The sequence below is a fragment of the Apteryx mantelli genome, chromosome 8 (assembly GCF_036417845.1).
Source record: "Apteryx mantelli isolate bAptMan1 chromosome 8, bAptMan1.hap1, whole genome shotgun sequence".
NCBI lineage: Eukaryota > Metazoa > Chordata > Aves > Apterygiformes > Apterygidae > Apteryx > Apteryx mantelli.
Window position 1 is genome coordinate 22,595,831 of NC_089985.1, and position 17,732 is coordinate 22,613,562.

General features: G+C 38.5%; 1 protein-coding gene across 7 annotated transcripts in view; it reads right to left on the reverse strand.

Annotated features, from left to right (window-relative positions):
* The window catches only part of TLCD4 (TLC domain containing 4), a 45,107-nt gene that overhangs the window by 13,994 nt on the left and 13,381 nt on the right, over positions 1 to 17,732 (reverse strand). For 5 of the 7 annotated variants that reach the window (XM_067300892.1, XM_067300890.1, XM_067300889.1 and 2 more), the window contains 3 exons: positions 9,312 to 9,477; positions 5,534 to 5,623; positions 638 to 696 (listed from right to left, as the gene is read on the reverse strand). In XM_067300892.1, coding sequence (XP_067156993.1) covers positions 638 to 696; positions 5,534 to 5,623; positions 9,312 to 9,477 — 315 coding nt within the window. Of the gene's footprint in view, positions 1 to 637; positions 697 to 5,533; positions 5,624 to 9,311; positions 9,478 to 13,768; positions 13,806 to 14,269; positions 14,446 to 17,732 lie in introns of those variants that run through there. The other 2 variants (XM_067300893.1, XM_067300894.1) reach the window with 2 other exon arrangements.

Sequence of the window (17,732 nt, forward strand, 5' to 3'; positions counted from 1 at the left end):
TCAGCATTCCCACAGACAATAAAAGAAAACTCCAAAATGCTTTGTAAGAAATTTTCCCAAGACAGTTTTAGTTAACAATAAATAATTTAGAACAGAAAATATATGTAATGGTAAATGCCATATCAAGAAAATAATTAAAATTTTCTTAGTTTTACACATAGGACTAAATTTGGGCTTAAAGTGAAATTAGAAGGTGGGTATGGGAGGAATCTGAAGGCATCACTTGCCTCAGCTAGTTTTGAGGGTTACTAAACTGCCCCTGCCAGCATTTTGAGGTCATCAGAAAAAAAATCTAAGAGTGCTAGAAGTTCTAGACACCCTGAAGTGAGTGAAGGGCACCACTTTAACACCTTCTAACACCTAAATTGGCTGAAGAACTAAAGCGAGTTGGAGTTGGTGGTTGCATATCAAACCATCACAAAACCATACAGGGCATTTCCTTAGTGCTTGCAGAGATATCATTCCCATCTTTCACATCCACAGGCAAGACCCTGTGATTTCACCACAACCCACAACTACATTAGTAATTTTAAAAGCCACATTAGAACCTGTACTGTATACACATATCACATTTTCAGCATAGTGACTCAACATAAATACATACATTGTGTACATTGTATACAAACTGCATAATTACCAGAAATGAGGTAGCCTGTGGTAATAGCAATATTCAGTTTCACAATTGAAGGGTCACCCCTGTAAAAAATACCAAAAATGCACAGTTAGTCTTTATAACAATGTAATTTGCAAAGGACACACACATATCAAACATCATTATGTCCATCAGGTCACCTAATACTTGGCCCATCAGTAAGACATTATGATATTTGGGTGAGGAAGCTCCTAGTCTGGAAAATGGGTTCCTTTTCCACCAAGATAGAAGACACCTGTTAACTACCCTAGTCAGGATTACCTCCTGCCTGGGGAAGCTTGCTAGAGACTAGAACTGAAACCCGGCAGGTACCCTGAACTAGTTTCTCCTAAAACAGTCAGAGAATGAAAGAGAACAGACCAAGTAGTGTCTCACAGCACTTTAACTGGCACACTGCAACTTCCTTTTTGCTCTTCTGCCCATGTTAAAACTTCATTAAGGAAGAGAAGAATGTTTTACTCAGTTGATGCTTTTCATATATATAAGACTTATGCTTATTATATCTACAGGAATAAGCAGAATAGAAGAACACATGATAGGAATTTATTTGCCAGATCTTTGTACTCAAGGAACCTTCCAGCAGCAATGCTTAATGGAATAATTTCACACCTTCTGTCCCTTCCATTTTTGTTCCAAATATTCAGCAAGCAAGGCTCCTACAAGCATGCATATAGCTTCAGTTCCTCCAGGATATTCAACAAACCCAAATTTGTGAATACAGCTCAAGATGGGGAAACATTACAACAAGCAACTTTTATTTGTTCTTCCACTGTCCTCTGCACATTCTTACTTTGAGGAGTTCGGAAAGCAGCTCTCTTTTCCTCTGCATAAAGATTGTTTTACACACACACCCATATATATATAAGCCAAGTTGTGCATCAAATCTACATATGTTTTGTTTAAGTATGAATCAGCCAGATAAATCTCAATCTTGAATGCAGACGTAAAGAGCCCTTATTTGGATGAGACAGGGAATGATCCATTTCCCTTTAGTCTTTCCAGGAAAATGGCCACCTTGCAACAAACTCTCTCCAGACTTTAAACCAAAACTTGAGCAGCATATATGGCTGCACAACCCATTTGGCACCTCCCAATACCTTCAGAAAGATTCCCTGTTAGAATCCCAAATAATCCCAATTAATGGGAAGATTAGAATTTAGTCTAAAGTTTACTAGATTGCCTGATCAATCTTCTAGAATGGAAAGTACAATGGAGCTTATGAGACCAGGTGTTTGCAGCCTAGTTTTGGTGCAACCAAGTTCCAGGAGTGACAAACAGGGATTGACCTGAATAAGCAGAAGGGATGAGCTCTCTCTTTTGTGATTGCTAAGGAGGTATGTGTGGCAAATGAATTATGCAGGAACATGCACAGGCAGATATAATGAACAAAAGTCCACATGATGTACCTTCTTTGAGCTTCTTTTCAAATAGAGTCATATCAGATAAAAATCAAATACTAATCAAATATCACACTTCAAAAAGACAGTGTAATAACCCCAGAGTGGACAGTTAAATGAAAAAGCCTGTTCTTTTGTGAAGTTACAACTTCACTCACTTATTTCTCCCTCTCCCTATCTAATCTCTACCACCTCCACATTTTCTATCATGTTATTCTCACCCACCTCAAAAACAATTTCTTACACAGCCTGTGTTATCTCAGTCTGAATTACATATAGGAAAAAAAAAGGCAAAATGTTATGGGAAATCCTAGACCATCAAAAAAGGTGTACACACACAAGGCAGATGTCTCCCTCTAAATTATCAATGCTCCATTCTCTATTATCCTTTGTTAGGATCAATTGTATCTAGTTTCAGGCATAACCTAACAGCAGTGCAAGGACCACACCTTCTCTCCATCCTGCCTTTAGCAGGAGTCCTGATCCCTTTCAAGACTTATGGTATCATCACCATGCTTTTAAGCTTCACATCCATGCATAAATGCAGAAGTTAGGCTGACATACCAAGAGGCTCAGAACTTGAGATTTTCCTTATTTAAAGGAAACAAGCAAGCAAGCAAACAAAGAACACACATGCACGCACACACACACATCCCACACACACCACACTGCAGGAAAGAACCAATTTGGACACCGTCACCCAGTCAGTAACTACACAAAGACAGTGCCAACAACTAGAGGGAAAGAGTGTCTCTATCAAAACTTTTCTGGTAGTCCAAAATTGGAGTATCTATGCAATGCTCTCAGGCTATAGCGGACAGAGGAGGCCAAGGAAGTTCCATCAAGCATTCCTGGCCCTTTACTTGTAAACTGCTGAAGCTAGATTCACAAATGCTTCTCACATTGTTAGTATGAGACTCCTACAGAAAGGCTCACACATCCTTCATACTTGTAAATGTTTGAGTCCCAAGATTACATCTGCATTTCGAAAAAGGCATCAGATTTCCACATGATTGACCACCTTTGCAACAATCCATCTGGCATTTTCCTTAGAATTTGCTTCTTCCTCTCCAGTCTTATTTAATTAAAATCAAAACTATGTGGATTCAACTACGAATCAACATAAAAATGAAAAGTATGGTATGCAACTGTGAGGTGAAATTAAGATTTAATATACAGTTAAGCCATAAAACAGATGCTGAAAAAAATGGTTAAAGCTCTATATGGTCAACTAGGAATTTAGTGACTGCATTTAGGGAGCCAATATGACATACAGGGGAATGTACAGACAAATGCTAGCTATCTCATTCTTAAGAGTAACATAAAAGTCAGCCTTAAAAGAATAAGTACATCTGCAATTTCTGAGAAAACTACCCTATGTTTCTGGCATCGTTGGTAGCTTCTGGTAGTAGAAAGCCAAACACAAGAGTGCTACCAGGAAAGCAATGTTTTATTTTACTGACAGGCTGTATACAAGTACTTGCAATGTCATGGGCAATACATTCAGTCTTCCTTTGCACTTATTCAGTCACTTGCATGAACATGAATTTAAATCATTACAACTGCTTTAAATAGGTTAAGTGATACTCCATACATTTTAATATAATTAGTTTAATAACTAAAAATACTGCTTTTCAGATCTAGAATGTGTTCTACACAGACTTTCAATTGACAAATTCTTGAAAGCACTAGGTTTTTGCCTGAGGAAAAAAACTTAGAGAAATACTGTCATAAAATTAACTTGCAGCTTTGATTTAAAAACACAGATCAGATATCCTTCCACTAGTAGACTCCTAAATATATACTTTAAAAAAATCCTTATTCTACCACATATAAATAAAGCCACAGGTAACAGTAATTCTAAAGGTATCCAAGGAGAGAAAACTATTTATAAGTAAGAGCAGAAATACAGAATAGCTTTCTCCCAAAAGCAGGCAGATTTTCTGTTTTAAGATTCAATGTTTTTACATAAACTTGGATGCTAAGGCTCCTTAAGCAAGATTAAGTTTTCAGTGCTATATACAAAAAGTTATCTAACATAACTTTGCTCAAACTTATTAAGAACAAAAAGTTACTTTTCCAGTTTATCTGACTTTTTCCTGGAACAATACCAAGAAAATTTAACTAATGTTAAGACACAACTCATTTAACTTCACCAAGTGTTTTTTACTTCTGCCATTCACGACTTTTGTACTGTTTAGAACAAAGTCTATTCAAACAAACCAAGATAAAAGCTTGTATCTTGTAAATCTTAACACACACACACACGCACATACACACAGAATTAAAATAACCTGCTGCTCTTCAGCATGGTTAACAGATCTCATAAGATATGCAGACAACTGTATTTGGTCTCTCCAAAGATACTAGAATACAATGAAAAAATGCCAGACAGCCAAGGATTTGATCATATATCACTACATAAAGAAGAGGCCAATGCTGCAGAAATTCATGTTACAATTAATGTTATATTTATTAAAGCCACAAGGCAAGTCAGTGGCATAGCTGCAATCAGAATTCATAGCTTCAAGCACCCAATCCTGTCCAGTCCACACTGAATTGTCATTAATTTACAGTATCAAAAAATGCAGAAAAAGTATCAGATGTTAAATTTATGCAAGTTTAGACTGACTCTACAGCATGGTCCTTTGACAAGATTAAAACAACAACCTATGACAGAAATATGAAATGAGACTTAAAAGTACTTAGTTACTCTTCAGGAAAAACACAGCCTCTTCCTTCCAGAAGGACAGGGTCTCAGAGGATGAGTAAAGCTCCAAAACACCAATAGCAATCTATAATTAACTCAACTAAAATAAGTGGCACCTTTCACCTCTGTCTCTGTCTGTCCCTCTCTCTCAAGAAAAAAAAAAAAGGGGGGGGGCTGAATGAAAACAATTTAACTAGATATCAAGAAACCATTAAGCTTAATATGGAATATTTTTGTTAATTTGAAAAACTTTAAGAAATCAGTTTATAAAATATTCCTACTCCTTCTGAAGATAGCACTTTTTTTTTTTAAAAACAGATTGATAGAAACTTCTGGAGAGGCTGAAATATAAATACCTTCATTTAAATTATCATTTTATACATATATTTTTCATATATGTAAATAAGCTGTTCCAACTTTTCCTCCTGCCTTTTTCTCCCAGAAAAAAAGCTTATAGTAAATAGCACAGTTTCAGTCTTACCCACTTAGGTTATACTTTCAGTTTTGTGCCTTAGTAATTCAATATGCTATTTCAGATCAGTTGTCTGTACTATATCTATTCCACTTCACAGAGACACAGTACAATAAGGCATTAATACTGACAAAATAATTTGTAATTATCAAACATACAGACTTAAAAACGGACACATCACAATTCCGTATTTTAAAGAGAAATTAAGCAATTATTTCAGTAATTAACACTGCCATTTTTTTTCATTCTCAATTATATATATTTTTTTTTAATATAAACACAACATATGTGTAACGCCTTACCAGAGATGGTCAGCATTAACAGCTTCATCGTACAACAAAATATATACACAAAAAACACCAACCACCAAGGCATGGAATGTGGACACTGTCCTGAAAAACAGATCACAGTCACAAATAGATACTACAATTTAGAATATTCTGTATTATACCTAAGGAAGGATGTATCCAAAGAAATTCTCAATTGCATCCATATGCCTTTGTAGTAGACAATCATCTCTTCTTTATACTACATTGAACCACTCATATGACTGGCCGAATACAGATGGGAAAGACCATCATAAAGAAGTAAGGTTTGAAAGTAAAGTAATTGAGATCTATAATTTTCCCCAATTATCTCTTATACTAGTGAATCATTATTGACAATATGACATCCAGTTCTTCAAATAAATACTTACTGCATTGCCCAGCTTACTGGAAAAACTTAAGAGTATATCTCGTATTTTACATCTAGATTCGCCGGCATGCACCGCAGTGGCAGGTTTCTGCTTTCAGGCACCAAATTAATAGATGAGCTAAAATAAATCTGCTGAGTTCAGGTTTTGGGAAAACGGGGCATTAAATCAGAAATCCTATCAAGCAGAGTTTCAGAAAGATTTTCCAAAAGAACTTCTAGTGCATTTGAACTAGACTGCAGTTTTCAAAGGGCAAACACACGTAACAAAGGTGGTAACTGACTATCTGAGGTGTAAGAGCTACAGGTGCATATGAACTATGTAACTCATAGCTTCACTTCCAGTATTTGACACTCCTCATGTTGCTCCTTCATCTTACGTAAAGCCATAGCAATCAGAGTTGCCTTGTGCATATTCTAGTTCTAATACCTTTTCCTAGAGATTCCAGTCTCAAGTACATGGGGTGTAGGCATAACGCAGGTGAACTCTGAACGTTCACAAGCACTTGAAGGTAATTACCAACCTGACAGAGGCCTTTGGGAGGGGTTCTGCCAGCATATGGGCCAAGGCCATTCCTGCCCCTTTTGCATCTGAATGTATTCTTGGAAGGCAGAACAATGCAATAGGCATATGTCCAAAACATGTAAATTAAACCTTGTTCATCTAACCATGGATTTAACACGGCCGTAAACTGCATGTAATATTGTGCACCTACTCTCTGCCTTCCCACTTTCTAAGTCTCACTAGGAAGAACAAAAATTACATGCCAAAATACTTTTACTGAATCATGGATAGTATTTCAAACATAAGAACTCTAAGTTACACGCTGTGTGATCAGGCATTACTTTGCACTGTATTATATAGTTATACATTAACAATATACAAACAAATGTATAGATGCAGTTAGTTACCAAGGCAGTCTTTGTACATATTTAATAAATCTATTTTGAAGTTACTAATATTTTAAATACGCATAAGTCATTCTCAGGACTCTAAACACTACTATGCAAGATTTAAAGAAAACATCTTAATAGCCTTTTTCTTGAGGAAGACCTTACAAAGGAAGAGGTCCTTAAAAGAAAAACAAAACAAAACAAAAAAGGATGGAGATCAATACAATATGAATAGCCAAACATAGCATGCTGGATGAGAACATTTACCTACCATTACCATGTAGGCCATTTTTTTCCTAAGTAAGACAATTCAGTTATCAGAAGTTTAATGATAATTAATAGTTTAATTAAAATGTCGACTCTTAGCAACAAGGAATTACAGAAGACTAGGAACTTTACTTCCTTTTAAAATGAAGCATGATATGCAAGATTAGAGTTTGAGAAATACTTGGGATTTTTGAACTTTAGAAGAGGATAATGCTGAAAGAAGTAAAATTTATCCTAAAACATAGTTCATTCATTTGAAGTCACAGTTTCTTTCAGGAGCAGCTGTTTATGCAAACTTTAATATTTAGAATATAAGCTATATACAAATATAGCACTGGAAGAAAAAGAAAAAAAGCATTCTGGACTTTCAAGTTTCTCTATAGAAGAGAGGACAGAAGAGGAGAAATAGTACAAAACTCCATTTTATATAGAATTTAGGTCAAGCTACCAAGCTTAGTACATTTCCTTGAAATTACTGTCAAAGCCTGCATCATTTAACTCCTCATTAAACTGCAAATAAAAGAGTTGCACTGATAAGTTGCATACTTACTCCTCTAGTAAGAAATATATATTTTTTGCAACTGCTAAATAGCAGTACAAATGTGTATTGCAGAAGAAGCGACAGGAACTTATGCACAGCAAATTGAAGAGCTACACTACATCTGTGGCAAAGCAAAATTTTTAACTCAGTTTGACAGTTTGTATATTTAAGATTCCAGAAGCAGCTAGTTTATTGGTTCATAATTCTTGGAAGATTAGAATGAATAAATCGATAGTAAAGAGAACATAATCCCGAGCTGCAGCTCAAAAGGCTGATTTACAAAACTCTCCAAACTGTAGCAATGTATTTTCAATACTACATTTCTACTCAGGCTATGGACAGATGCTCTCTTCCAGACCCAGCTGAGCTGATAAAAATGCATAACCATACTCTGCGCCAGTTTCCTTCAGGTCTGCCAACAGAACCATTTGTGTGAGCACTCCCTATGCCAGTTCAATATAAGACAACACAGCAATGATCACACAGCAAAGCTTTTTAAAACACTTGAGCTAACCCAACCCATTTTGACTAGAGATAGTGACTTTTTCTACCTGCACAGCTGTCTACAGAGCATATATATGTCTATACTCTATAAACACATAAGTTGCATTTTGAGATGTCTCTTTATCTGGGTGAAACACTGGCATGATGCAGCAGTTTGACTGTTAACGCTGCTAACCAAAAGCAGTGTTAGGTCAATCTGTTGTGGAAACAAAAGTACTACTAGCCTTTCTTTCACTTCAGTCAGGACACCCTCCTCAGAAAGGTATAACATCAACAAGCTTTTTGATGAGCCATGCTTTGAGTTTCATGCCTTCTAATTTCAGAACAGAATGTAGCACTGGACTGCGACTCATATGCACTAACATCTACACCCTGCTCTCAGCTCCCAGAAAAGTTGTAGTAAGGAGGGGCACAGACAGAGGTGCTTTGTTTAGCAAATCAATTAGTTAAACACCTTACAGTGTAGCCCAGGGAGAACAGAGAAACTTATTTCTAGCAGACTTATGACCTGTGAAACAATTCATATGCTATTTGGTAAAGCACTACAGCTTCGCATAGTGTTAACAGGCATGGGATATGTCCTCAGAAACCCTATTACGTAATTCAAGGGTCACTTGATGTGGCTTAGAGACAGAAGTTCAGCTCTAACACAATAGAAGTTTAATTTAGTTTCCCCTTCTGCCTCTATTGTTGATTCTAACAAGGAGATAAACCTACAGCACTGATACCGTGAACCAGCATCCTAAAAAGATGCTCAAGTAAATAGATAAATATTCAAAGATTGAACTGAAATTAAGATAGTGCCATTAAAAACACTGCTGGTGGACGTTTGCCAAATGGAAGGGAAAAACTATTTGTGTTACTAATGCTGCCTAAAACAATGGAAACAGTTTTAAAAGCATCCACCTGATATTACCTTTAAACAGCACAGAGTAGGTACAATGAGATGACTAATGCATTTTGAGTGCAGTGAAAGCAATACAGTACAATTTTTCAAGCTCAGAACGTGAACAACACCTGAAAAGTATTTTAAAGCTATAATAGGCTACTCAGGCATAGAGTTCACATGTTTAACTTAACCCCTCTGCAGCTTTTTATATATATATATATATATATATATATGCACAGGTGTTAACAATTTCTGGTAGTTCATTATTTGTAGTTTGTTCTGCATACTTTACCTTGAATTCCATTCAATCTTCCTTTTTTGGCTGAGATTGTTAAAACCAGGAGTTATTCGTGTTGACACCCAAGAACTTAAAACATGGAACAGGACCTGGAACACGGCAAAACTGGCAAGAGCAATACCAATAGTCAGGTTGCTGAAGGAAGCCATAGCTCTTAAGCCTGTGAAAAGAAACAGTGTAAAATTTCAGTCCATTCTCCATTTAACTGTCTTAAGCAGCCACAAAAAATGCTTCCAACAGCTAATTTACCAACTGAAATATTATTCACTAAAAACTTTCATCCTGTTCAATGTTTCTACTTATTAGAATAAAATTATCCCCAAACTTAGACCGTTGCTGTCTAAAGTCATATGTATTTTATCTGCAAAGAAAGGGCAGGGAGGAATATTGGGACTTTAAAACATTATCAAACCCTTCCCAGTCTCCGCTATTGGATCCCTCCACTCCAGGGGAGTCTGTTCCAAGGCTCCGACTGCCTGTGCAAAAGCCTTCACTCTCACCCAAAGTTCTGCAGTTAAGAATGATGAGTTTTAACAGCCTGACTGCTGTTGACAGGATTTCAAAAAACAATGAAATCAGGTAACTATAGTAGAGAGATTTTTCAGGTCAGTAGAGAAAAGCCTCAGGAACTGATGACCTCGCTACAGTGTTACATCTGTATACTTTACAGAGACAGTAGCTCCCAATCTGCACTTTGTTCATAGTTGAGAGCTTGTCTTTTGTGACAGCACGTAGTCTCTGGTATTAGGAGTTTTTTCTTCTTTATATGAAAGTCTAAGCTTTGCACAATTTCATGGCACCATGAAAAGTTTCCTATCATCAGAGCTAAAGAGTTTTTCAGATGCCGATTGTTTATGTAGTTCATGAGGCCTAAATAAATAGCTAAACAATTCCAAACATAAATGTCAGTCTCTAACCATTTCAGTAATTTCTCCTAAGTCTCCAGTATTTTGTAAGACAGAATATTTTCCCAGAAACCACAATTTTCTGACACACATCTATGGTTCGATGGTATTGTGATGTGTTTTATATTCAAAGCCTGGCAAAGGTTACAAACTCATAAAAAGTCAATTTGTACTAAGTTGAACAGAAAAGAAAAACAAAAATACAACCAAATGGTTTGATTTAGATGATTTTTAATAGTCATTTAAATAACTCCTGTCACTTTGGGGGAATTTATTGAAGAAAAGAACTAAAAATAAAATAAAATCTTAGAGGCTAGTGTGATTTTATGTTACTATATTGACCTAATGGTCAGCAAAAATTAACACAACTACACAATGCATTTATGTCCACCTTTAGTTTATGTGCATTATGGAATAGAAATGTCTATTAATTTTTTTTTAATTGCATCTACAGTGCAATTAGATAGAAACTGGAACAAATGAAAGAAAGGAAAGTCTACCACCTAAAAATAACTTTCTAAAGACTTAAATAAAACATTCTAGATGTGTTGGAAAAATGGTAAATAAATGTATTGAAATATGTTTTGCACTTAAACCTAGAGTTTTAACAAGAAGTATATTACAAACAGATAGGAGCCAATCAAACACTTTTGTCCTTCAGCATTTAAAAGCAGAGAATTTAATGATCCTGAACTCTTTCTTCCCCCTCCTTTTTTTCCCCCCAGAATCTGAATTATCTGAAATTAAGTGAATTATGTGAAAAGATTCTCTGACTAGCACCTACAATAGAAGCCAAGGCTATATAAGCAAATAGTGCTGGACAAACAGAAGCAGACCTGCTGAGCGAAACCTCCATCCATTTGATACGGATTTCAGGTGCTTAGTTCAGACTAGCTGTAAATCTGGTCCCAAGGACTCCGCAGTTGTTAGAGCATATTCAATGTGCTCTCAGAGCACATTTTCTTGCTTGGTTTAATCCGAAAGGAATCCAGCTTGCATACGCTGGGACTGCTATGCAACACAAGTGCATAAGTGGGAATGATCAAGATTCAGTTCAGAAGTGCACTCTTACTCGTAACTAAAATATTAATGTACACACATTGCAATGTATTGCACCAAACTCTGTTTCAATACAGGTGCTTGTTCATCTGTTGACCTATTCTAGCTCAGCAGCATACTAGTCTTGAATACTTTTTAATGTTCGTCTATTAAAATTGCCACTTTCAAATACTACCCTGAATATTCAGTATGCTCTCTTAAGTATTTTTACACTGAGTTTTCCATGTATTTCTCCATTTGTCTCCATTGACCATGAAGATACAAATATAAATGAAGTTTTATTTGCTTTTTATGCAGTTTAAAACACTAGAGACACTGGGTTTAATTTTTAAAAACTCTTCAGCTTGAAGGAACAGAACAATCAAATACATTTAAAATTTTCCAATTTAAATCAACTAATAAGCATTGTATGGTGCCTATTACAGGTTCCACTGCTGGGGCAAGAACTTTGTTATTACATCATCTAATCTGTAGTAAGCAAGTCCTCTCTTGGACCACATAAGAAAAAAAAAATGCATCAGTTTAATTCCTGAAGTGTATAAAAGTAAAGAAGCCAAAATGCTTGTTGAAGCCAAATCTCTTCAGAAAAATAGCAAAACCACTGAACATCAATCACACCCACTTCATCCTTTTGACTAAAAAGTAACAATTCTCCTATCAATTTTATTAATCTGCAGTGACTCTACTAGTACCTGTTTTTTTGAAGATGTTAACATAATCTCTTGGACAAAGGAATCCATGTTTTGTTTTGTTTCCTTAGCACCAGAAGATTTTATTAGATATTTCTAATAAAGGAATATTTCAATACATGCCAGGTGTTCATTTTAAGACAGGAGATGATGGAATTAAGCAAAAAACCTCCCAAACATCCATTGCAAGAAATGAATTAAAACAACTAATCTTTCTTTTAAAAAGCCTGTACAAGGAATCCTTTTTAAGAAAAAATGAGTTGTGTGGAAGTGTATGATCTGACTTTCCGAAGTATTACGTACATATACCTCTCATCCGTTTAAGCAGCAACAACAGAACCATGATGCCAATGCGAGAGGAAGCATCATGGTAGCAGAGAAGAAACTGTTCACTCAGCCTCTATGGTTGGACTCATGAGAGTCTTGCAATATTGTTTTCAGAAGGTGATTTCGTATATGCTTTATCAAGATACTGTCTCAATACATTAAGTAGAAAAGTCCAGGAATAATTTCACATTTTACTTGCACAAATTAAGAGTGCTCTATTTTAATTCAATTTAAGATTCAGGTGTAAACAACATGTTTTATATGAGATGAAAGAACAATTCAGCTATAAACATTTGCTCATATCTTTGTTTCCAACTGTATCCCGTTTAACATGAAAATTAACTGTTATTTAGTTATTTTCTTTCTGTTAAAAAAAAAAACAGTTTCATGTTGTTGAACCAAACTTTATATTTTAAAAGAAACAGAATAACCTTTTGATTACATATGAATTCTTTGCCCTGAGGAAAATGACCAAAGTTAGTAAGTCAAAAGCAGTTTCAACTACACCATTTTTTCTGCCCCAGTATCTTGTTATGGCTGTCCAGCAAAGTCTGATCAAGATACAGAACTTCATGGATTATATATGAGTAGATACTTTATCCCCCAAACTGCATAGTCATTGATTACCATTCAGTCAGCTGACACAGGTTTTGAGCGAGGGGGGGAGGGGGAGAAAGGCGGGAAGGTGACGTGTAATTACTTTGTACTTCAGGAAAACAAGGTTGCTTCCTTATCATTAGTTATTTAATGGTGATCTTTTCCTAACAGTAATTTCCTATGATTACTATATTAACCATTCAGTTAGATATTTATGTAAATAAATACCAGCAAATATCTAGAACTGAAATGATTTTCAGCAAGTTATTCATTACACATGTCCAGCAGAGTGTCAAATTGCTCTCTTGACCCCATTAATTTTGGAAAAGATAATACAGCTTTTCAATCGTACTCAGCAAGAGCATGCCCAACATAATCCTTTCTCTTCATTTGGTCTTAAAATTCTACAATTTTCCTTCAATTCTGTTTTTACTTGAAAATAATAATAAAAAAACAAACTATATTAAGAGTGCACATTCATTCATCCCCAATATGAAACCATTATATACTTCTGACAGAAACAAGTCAGCACTTACTGAAAGAGTGTAAAGGAGCAAGAGTTACCAAGCATTGTACCACCAACAGAATTTAACATTTACCTCATTTCACCATTTTCCTTAGTCACATCAATCTTTCACTGGAAAGATAAGAAATGCTCCCATATAACCACAAGGCATAGCAAGGAGGTACAGATTAAGGTGTAAGGCCCACAGCCTTTCTCTTTTTTCAAGGCTGGATTTCAAGACAAGTTTGATCAATTACCAAATAAGATTACTCCTTAAAGCTGCTTGTGATACCAGGACACCCCATTCGGATTCATGTTCTCTTGATCTCTTTAAAACTGAAAGCTAAATCCAATCTTTGTAAGACTTACCACACTCATTTGCGACGAACAGCCTGGGACTACCGACTGTTTGTACATTCTGTAATAAGCTTAGCAATAAAACATCTGCAATATTTGCGTTTTGCTCTGTTGTTGGTTCTGACTGTTGTTTCTGTTGCCCCTGTTCGATTACATGTAGCGCATTTGATCTCTTAGCCCAGTAAGAAATGCAGGAAGTTTTCCCACCGTGTCACAACAATGCTATGGGAACACACAAAAAATTCAGGCTAACCACAGCGTAAGACCACTTTTTTCCACATAAGGATACTCACACCCCAACTCCACTTTGTTTTCTGCTCTTAGACACCAAAGCAACCAAAAGATCAAACATACTGTTCATAAAAAGAGGACACAAGTGCACCATGTGTTGCAATACCGCTTATCTAAAACACTGATTTCCTCGAACATTGCAAGAAGTTTTTAGTCAGAAAGCAACAGAGGAAAAAAGGGAGAAAAAAGGAAAAAAAAAAAAAAAAAAAAGAGGCGCCCCACCTGCAGGAGGTACTGAGCTGCACGACGTGGAAGGGCCGCCGAGGCGGCGGCAGCGCGGAGCCGCGAGCGCCCGGACGCGCCGCCTGCACAGGGGGCTCGGGGCTCGCCGCCCGCCGCGCACTTCACCTCCTCTCGTCCCGGCGCGGCGCGGCGCAGCCCGCAGAGCTGCCGCTCAACCCCCGCCCCCGGGGCGGCGGGAAGCCGCTGCACTCCGCGCCCGGGCCCCGGCCAGCGCCACCGCCCCGGGGGCGGCTCGGGGAGCGGCAGCGCCGGGGCGCCCCGGGGCGGGGGCGGGAGCCGGAGCCGGAGCCAGAGCCGGAGCCGGGGCCGCCCCGCCCGGCGCGGCGCGGGTCCCGCCAGCGCCCCCGGCCCGCTCGCCCCGCGGCTGCCCGCCCGCCTCACCTGGGAGCGGGGCGAGCGGGGCCGCGCGGCCCCTCCGCCATGCCTCCCCGGGCGGCGGCGGCGGCGGCGGCGGCGGCGGCGGGGACAGCCCTTCCCAGGCGCAGGATGCTCCGCCAGCGGCGGCGGCTCCGGCGGCGGGTTGCGGCAGCCGCAGCCTTAAAGGCGCCGAGCCGCCGCCGCCACCTGCCGCCGGCGAGGCGGCTTCCCCCGCCGCCCCGCGCCCGGCCCGGCAGCCCCGCGGGAGGCGGCCCGCGGCGCGGCCCCGCCGGGTGCCCCCGGGCCAGCGCGGGCCGAGGCGGCAACTGGCGGCGGGCTGACCGCAAGCCCCGCCGGCACCCTCAGCATCGCGCCTGAAGCGCGCGCTGGGCGAACGGTCACGGAATAATGCTACTTACTGCGGAAAACAATCCGTCCTTAACCAGCCCTACGCTCTTTTTTTCAGCGTAGTTCAAAAATGCAACCGCTGTAGTATCACAAACAAGCAAAAAATAAGAACCGTTCTCTGCGGCCATCGGCGATGGGAGTGTGGCAGCACTCAAAACTCGGAGGATGTGCCCGTGAGCAGGTGCCAAGGCAAGCGGCCAGTCTCCAACTTGCTTTCCGTCAGACAATTTCCTACCAATATAGCAGCTGCCATAATGGGTCACAGAGCCTCCTAATTTTGTCTTTGCAAGCTGCTAATATCAGTGAATATATACTACAGTAGACTGGTTGGAAATATTATACCCTAAATTCTACTTAATTCACATGCCTGGAAAAAGGTGTTTGTGTTGGGGGAAGAAAAATTCTGAGATATATATAGATATATGTACACACACACATGTATAGCATTTCACCTTCCAACAAAAGTTTAGACACTAGGCCTTTCATATATATGAACACACTCCCATTGTCTAGAATATTTCAGTGGAAAAATGTTGATGTTATTGTTTGTGTCCTAGAAATCCACTTCTCAATAACACTGTACAACATATTATCATAGGTGATGCACCCTTCATACAGAGAACTGATAATAATGCTGATACCTAATATCTTTGAAATTAAATGCAGTGATTTTTGTCAAATTATTTTTCATTTTACATTTTTGAACTGTTATATAGTATTGAAATATCAAATAGAAACAAAATCATGTTTACAAAATAAAGTATTATGATTAATAGACTCATCTTTTTTTTTTTTTTTCAGAAAATGGCAGACTTTACCAAAGAGAAAATCTACTGTCATATAAATCCTAAACTATCTGCTTCAACTTCCACTTTCTGTTAAGGGTTCCTGATCTTTCACAGCAAGAATTTATAAATTCTCTTCCCTTAAAGAACATAATGTTAAAGGTATCCATATACTTCTGTCACTAGATTAAGCTTCAGCAACTGAAAAATTGTCTACCTTTATCTCCCTTGGAAGATGTCCCCCAAAGAAGGAACACTAAAGCTTTAGCCTGAACAGAAACTGATGTTTGGCTTACCTTGGTAGGCCACTCTGCAAAATATGGCAATTCAGGTGCTGATGCATGAGCCACAGAGCCATCCCTGCTGCGGGAATGGTAACCTGTAGGAAGTGGCCAGGGCAGGTCGCCAGCATCTGTAACTGTTTCAAGTCATTCCAACTCAATCCATTGCTGAACATAATCAACTGCCTGGTAAGTATTTGTGTAAACATCAGAACCACTGAAGTCTGGCTTCCATACAACTTGTGTCTTATGGTTGATTGACTTTTTAACCAAATTTTATTAGCAAAATTCCATAAAACATGGTCAGCTGAGTAAGAGTTTACCATTACTTAAAGGAAAAGATCCCATTCCTGTTTCCAATCTTCTATTCCAGAAACAAACAGATGCACACATAAAGACAGCGATATCAAATAAACATAATTTCTTAGTGAAACTAGGATAAAAACCTCATCTTTTAGTTTGATGTCATATCATTTTATTCTTCATATGGTGGAAGATCTCAACATATTTTTCTACTATGTCTACTGCTTTTAGTGAAACAGACAGCTGCTAAAATGTATGGGAGTTTTATCTAAGAACTGCACAGTAGGGTCATAAACCATTTTCAAATGACATAAACTAGAAAAGTTCTATGACAATCTTTTCTTCAACACTTCTTCCAAAGAGCAGCCATCACTTTTTGCTTAGTCCAGTATCACTGACTTTTCAAACTTTCTTTAAACATACTGCTTGCCTTCTTAAGTCATAACAACTGTAACAATTATCTTCCATACAGACAAAGAGTAGACTTTTGGGATCACAGAGGATCTAAAATGACAGTGAGGGCTGGAATGGTCATTCTCAGACCTGTGGGAATACAGGGAGAGGTGGGCTCAGGCAAGGATTCTTCCCACTCACAGTTAAGAACTAAAGGCTCTGACCAACAGGCTCTGGCAGATTTAGCTGCAGTGTTTTAAGATGTTATTTCTCCCAGTTGCCTGAGGTCATATTCGTTCTAGTAGAGCACAACAATGAAAGTAGATAGGTTTGTAATGTGCCAGCTTGTGACCTGGAGTCTCTACCATAAAAATGCGGTAATGTCTTAAACTGAACTCTGCCAGAGACCATCTACCAGAACTCTAAGCCTCAGAATAACACATCTCACCATTGTGCAGTTGCAGGGCTAGGAAGCATCTAGGACAAGACAAACTAGACTTTCCCCAAACCTCTGCATCAGGCCTGCGCAGCATACAGCTTACCAAACAATTCCTTTGGCCCAGCATGCTGCGTGGGTGAAAGAAACTAGTTTGACCTGCCTCACTGCTTTCACCTTAACACGTGGTTAGCATGTTGTCGAGCATGCAGCAGATCATGACCAGAGGCAATGCTGCCTTTCAACAATCCAAGAACGCACACTGGGTTGAGCAGCGCTGACCGCAGAGCTCAGAGATGGTGTACACTGCAGCTTCCTGGCTGTCAACTGCTCTTCATGTAAGCATATGGTGGGATAAAGAAGATAAGAAAGTTTGCAGATAAGAAAGAATTGGCTATAGGGATAGGAAGCTGTTGCAGTAAAAAGATGGTCTGCAGACGTGGTTAAATATGGCTATCATCCATACAGGTTGTCTTAGA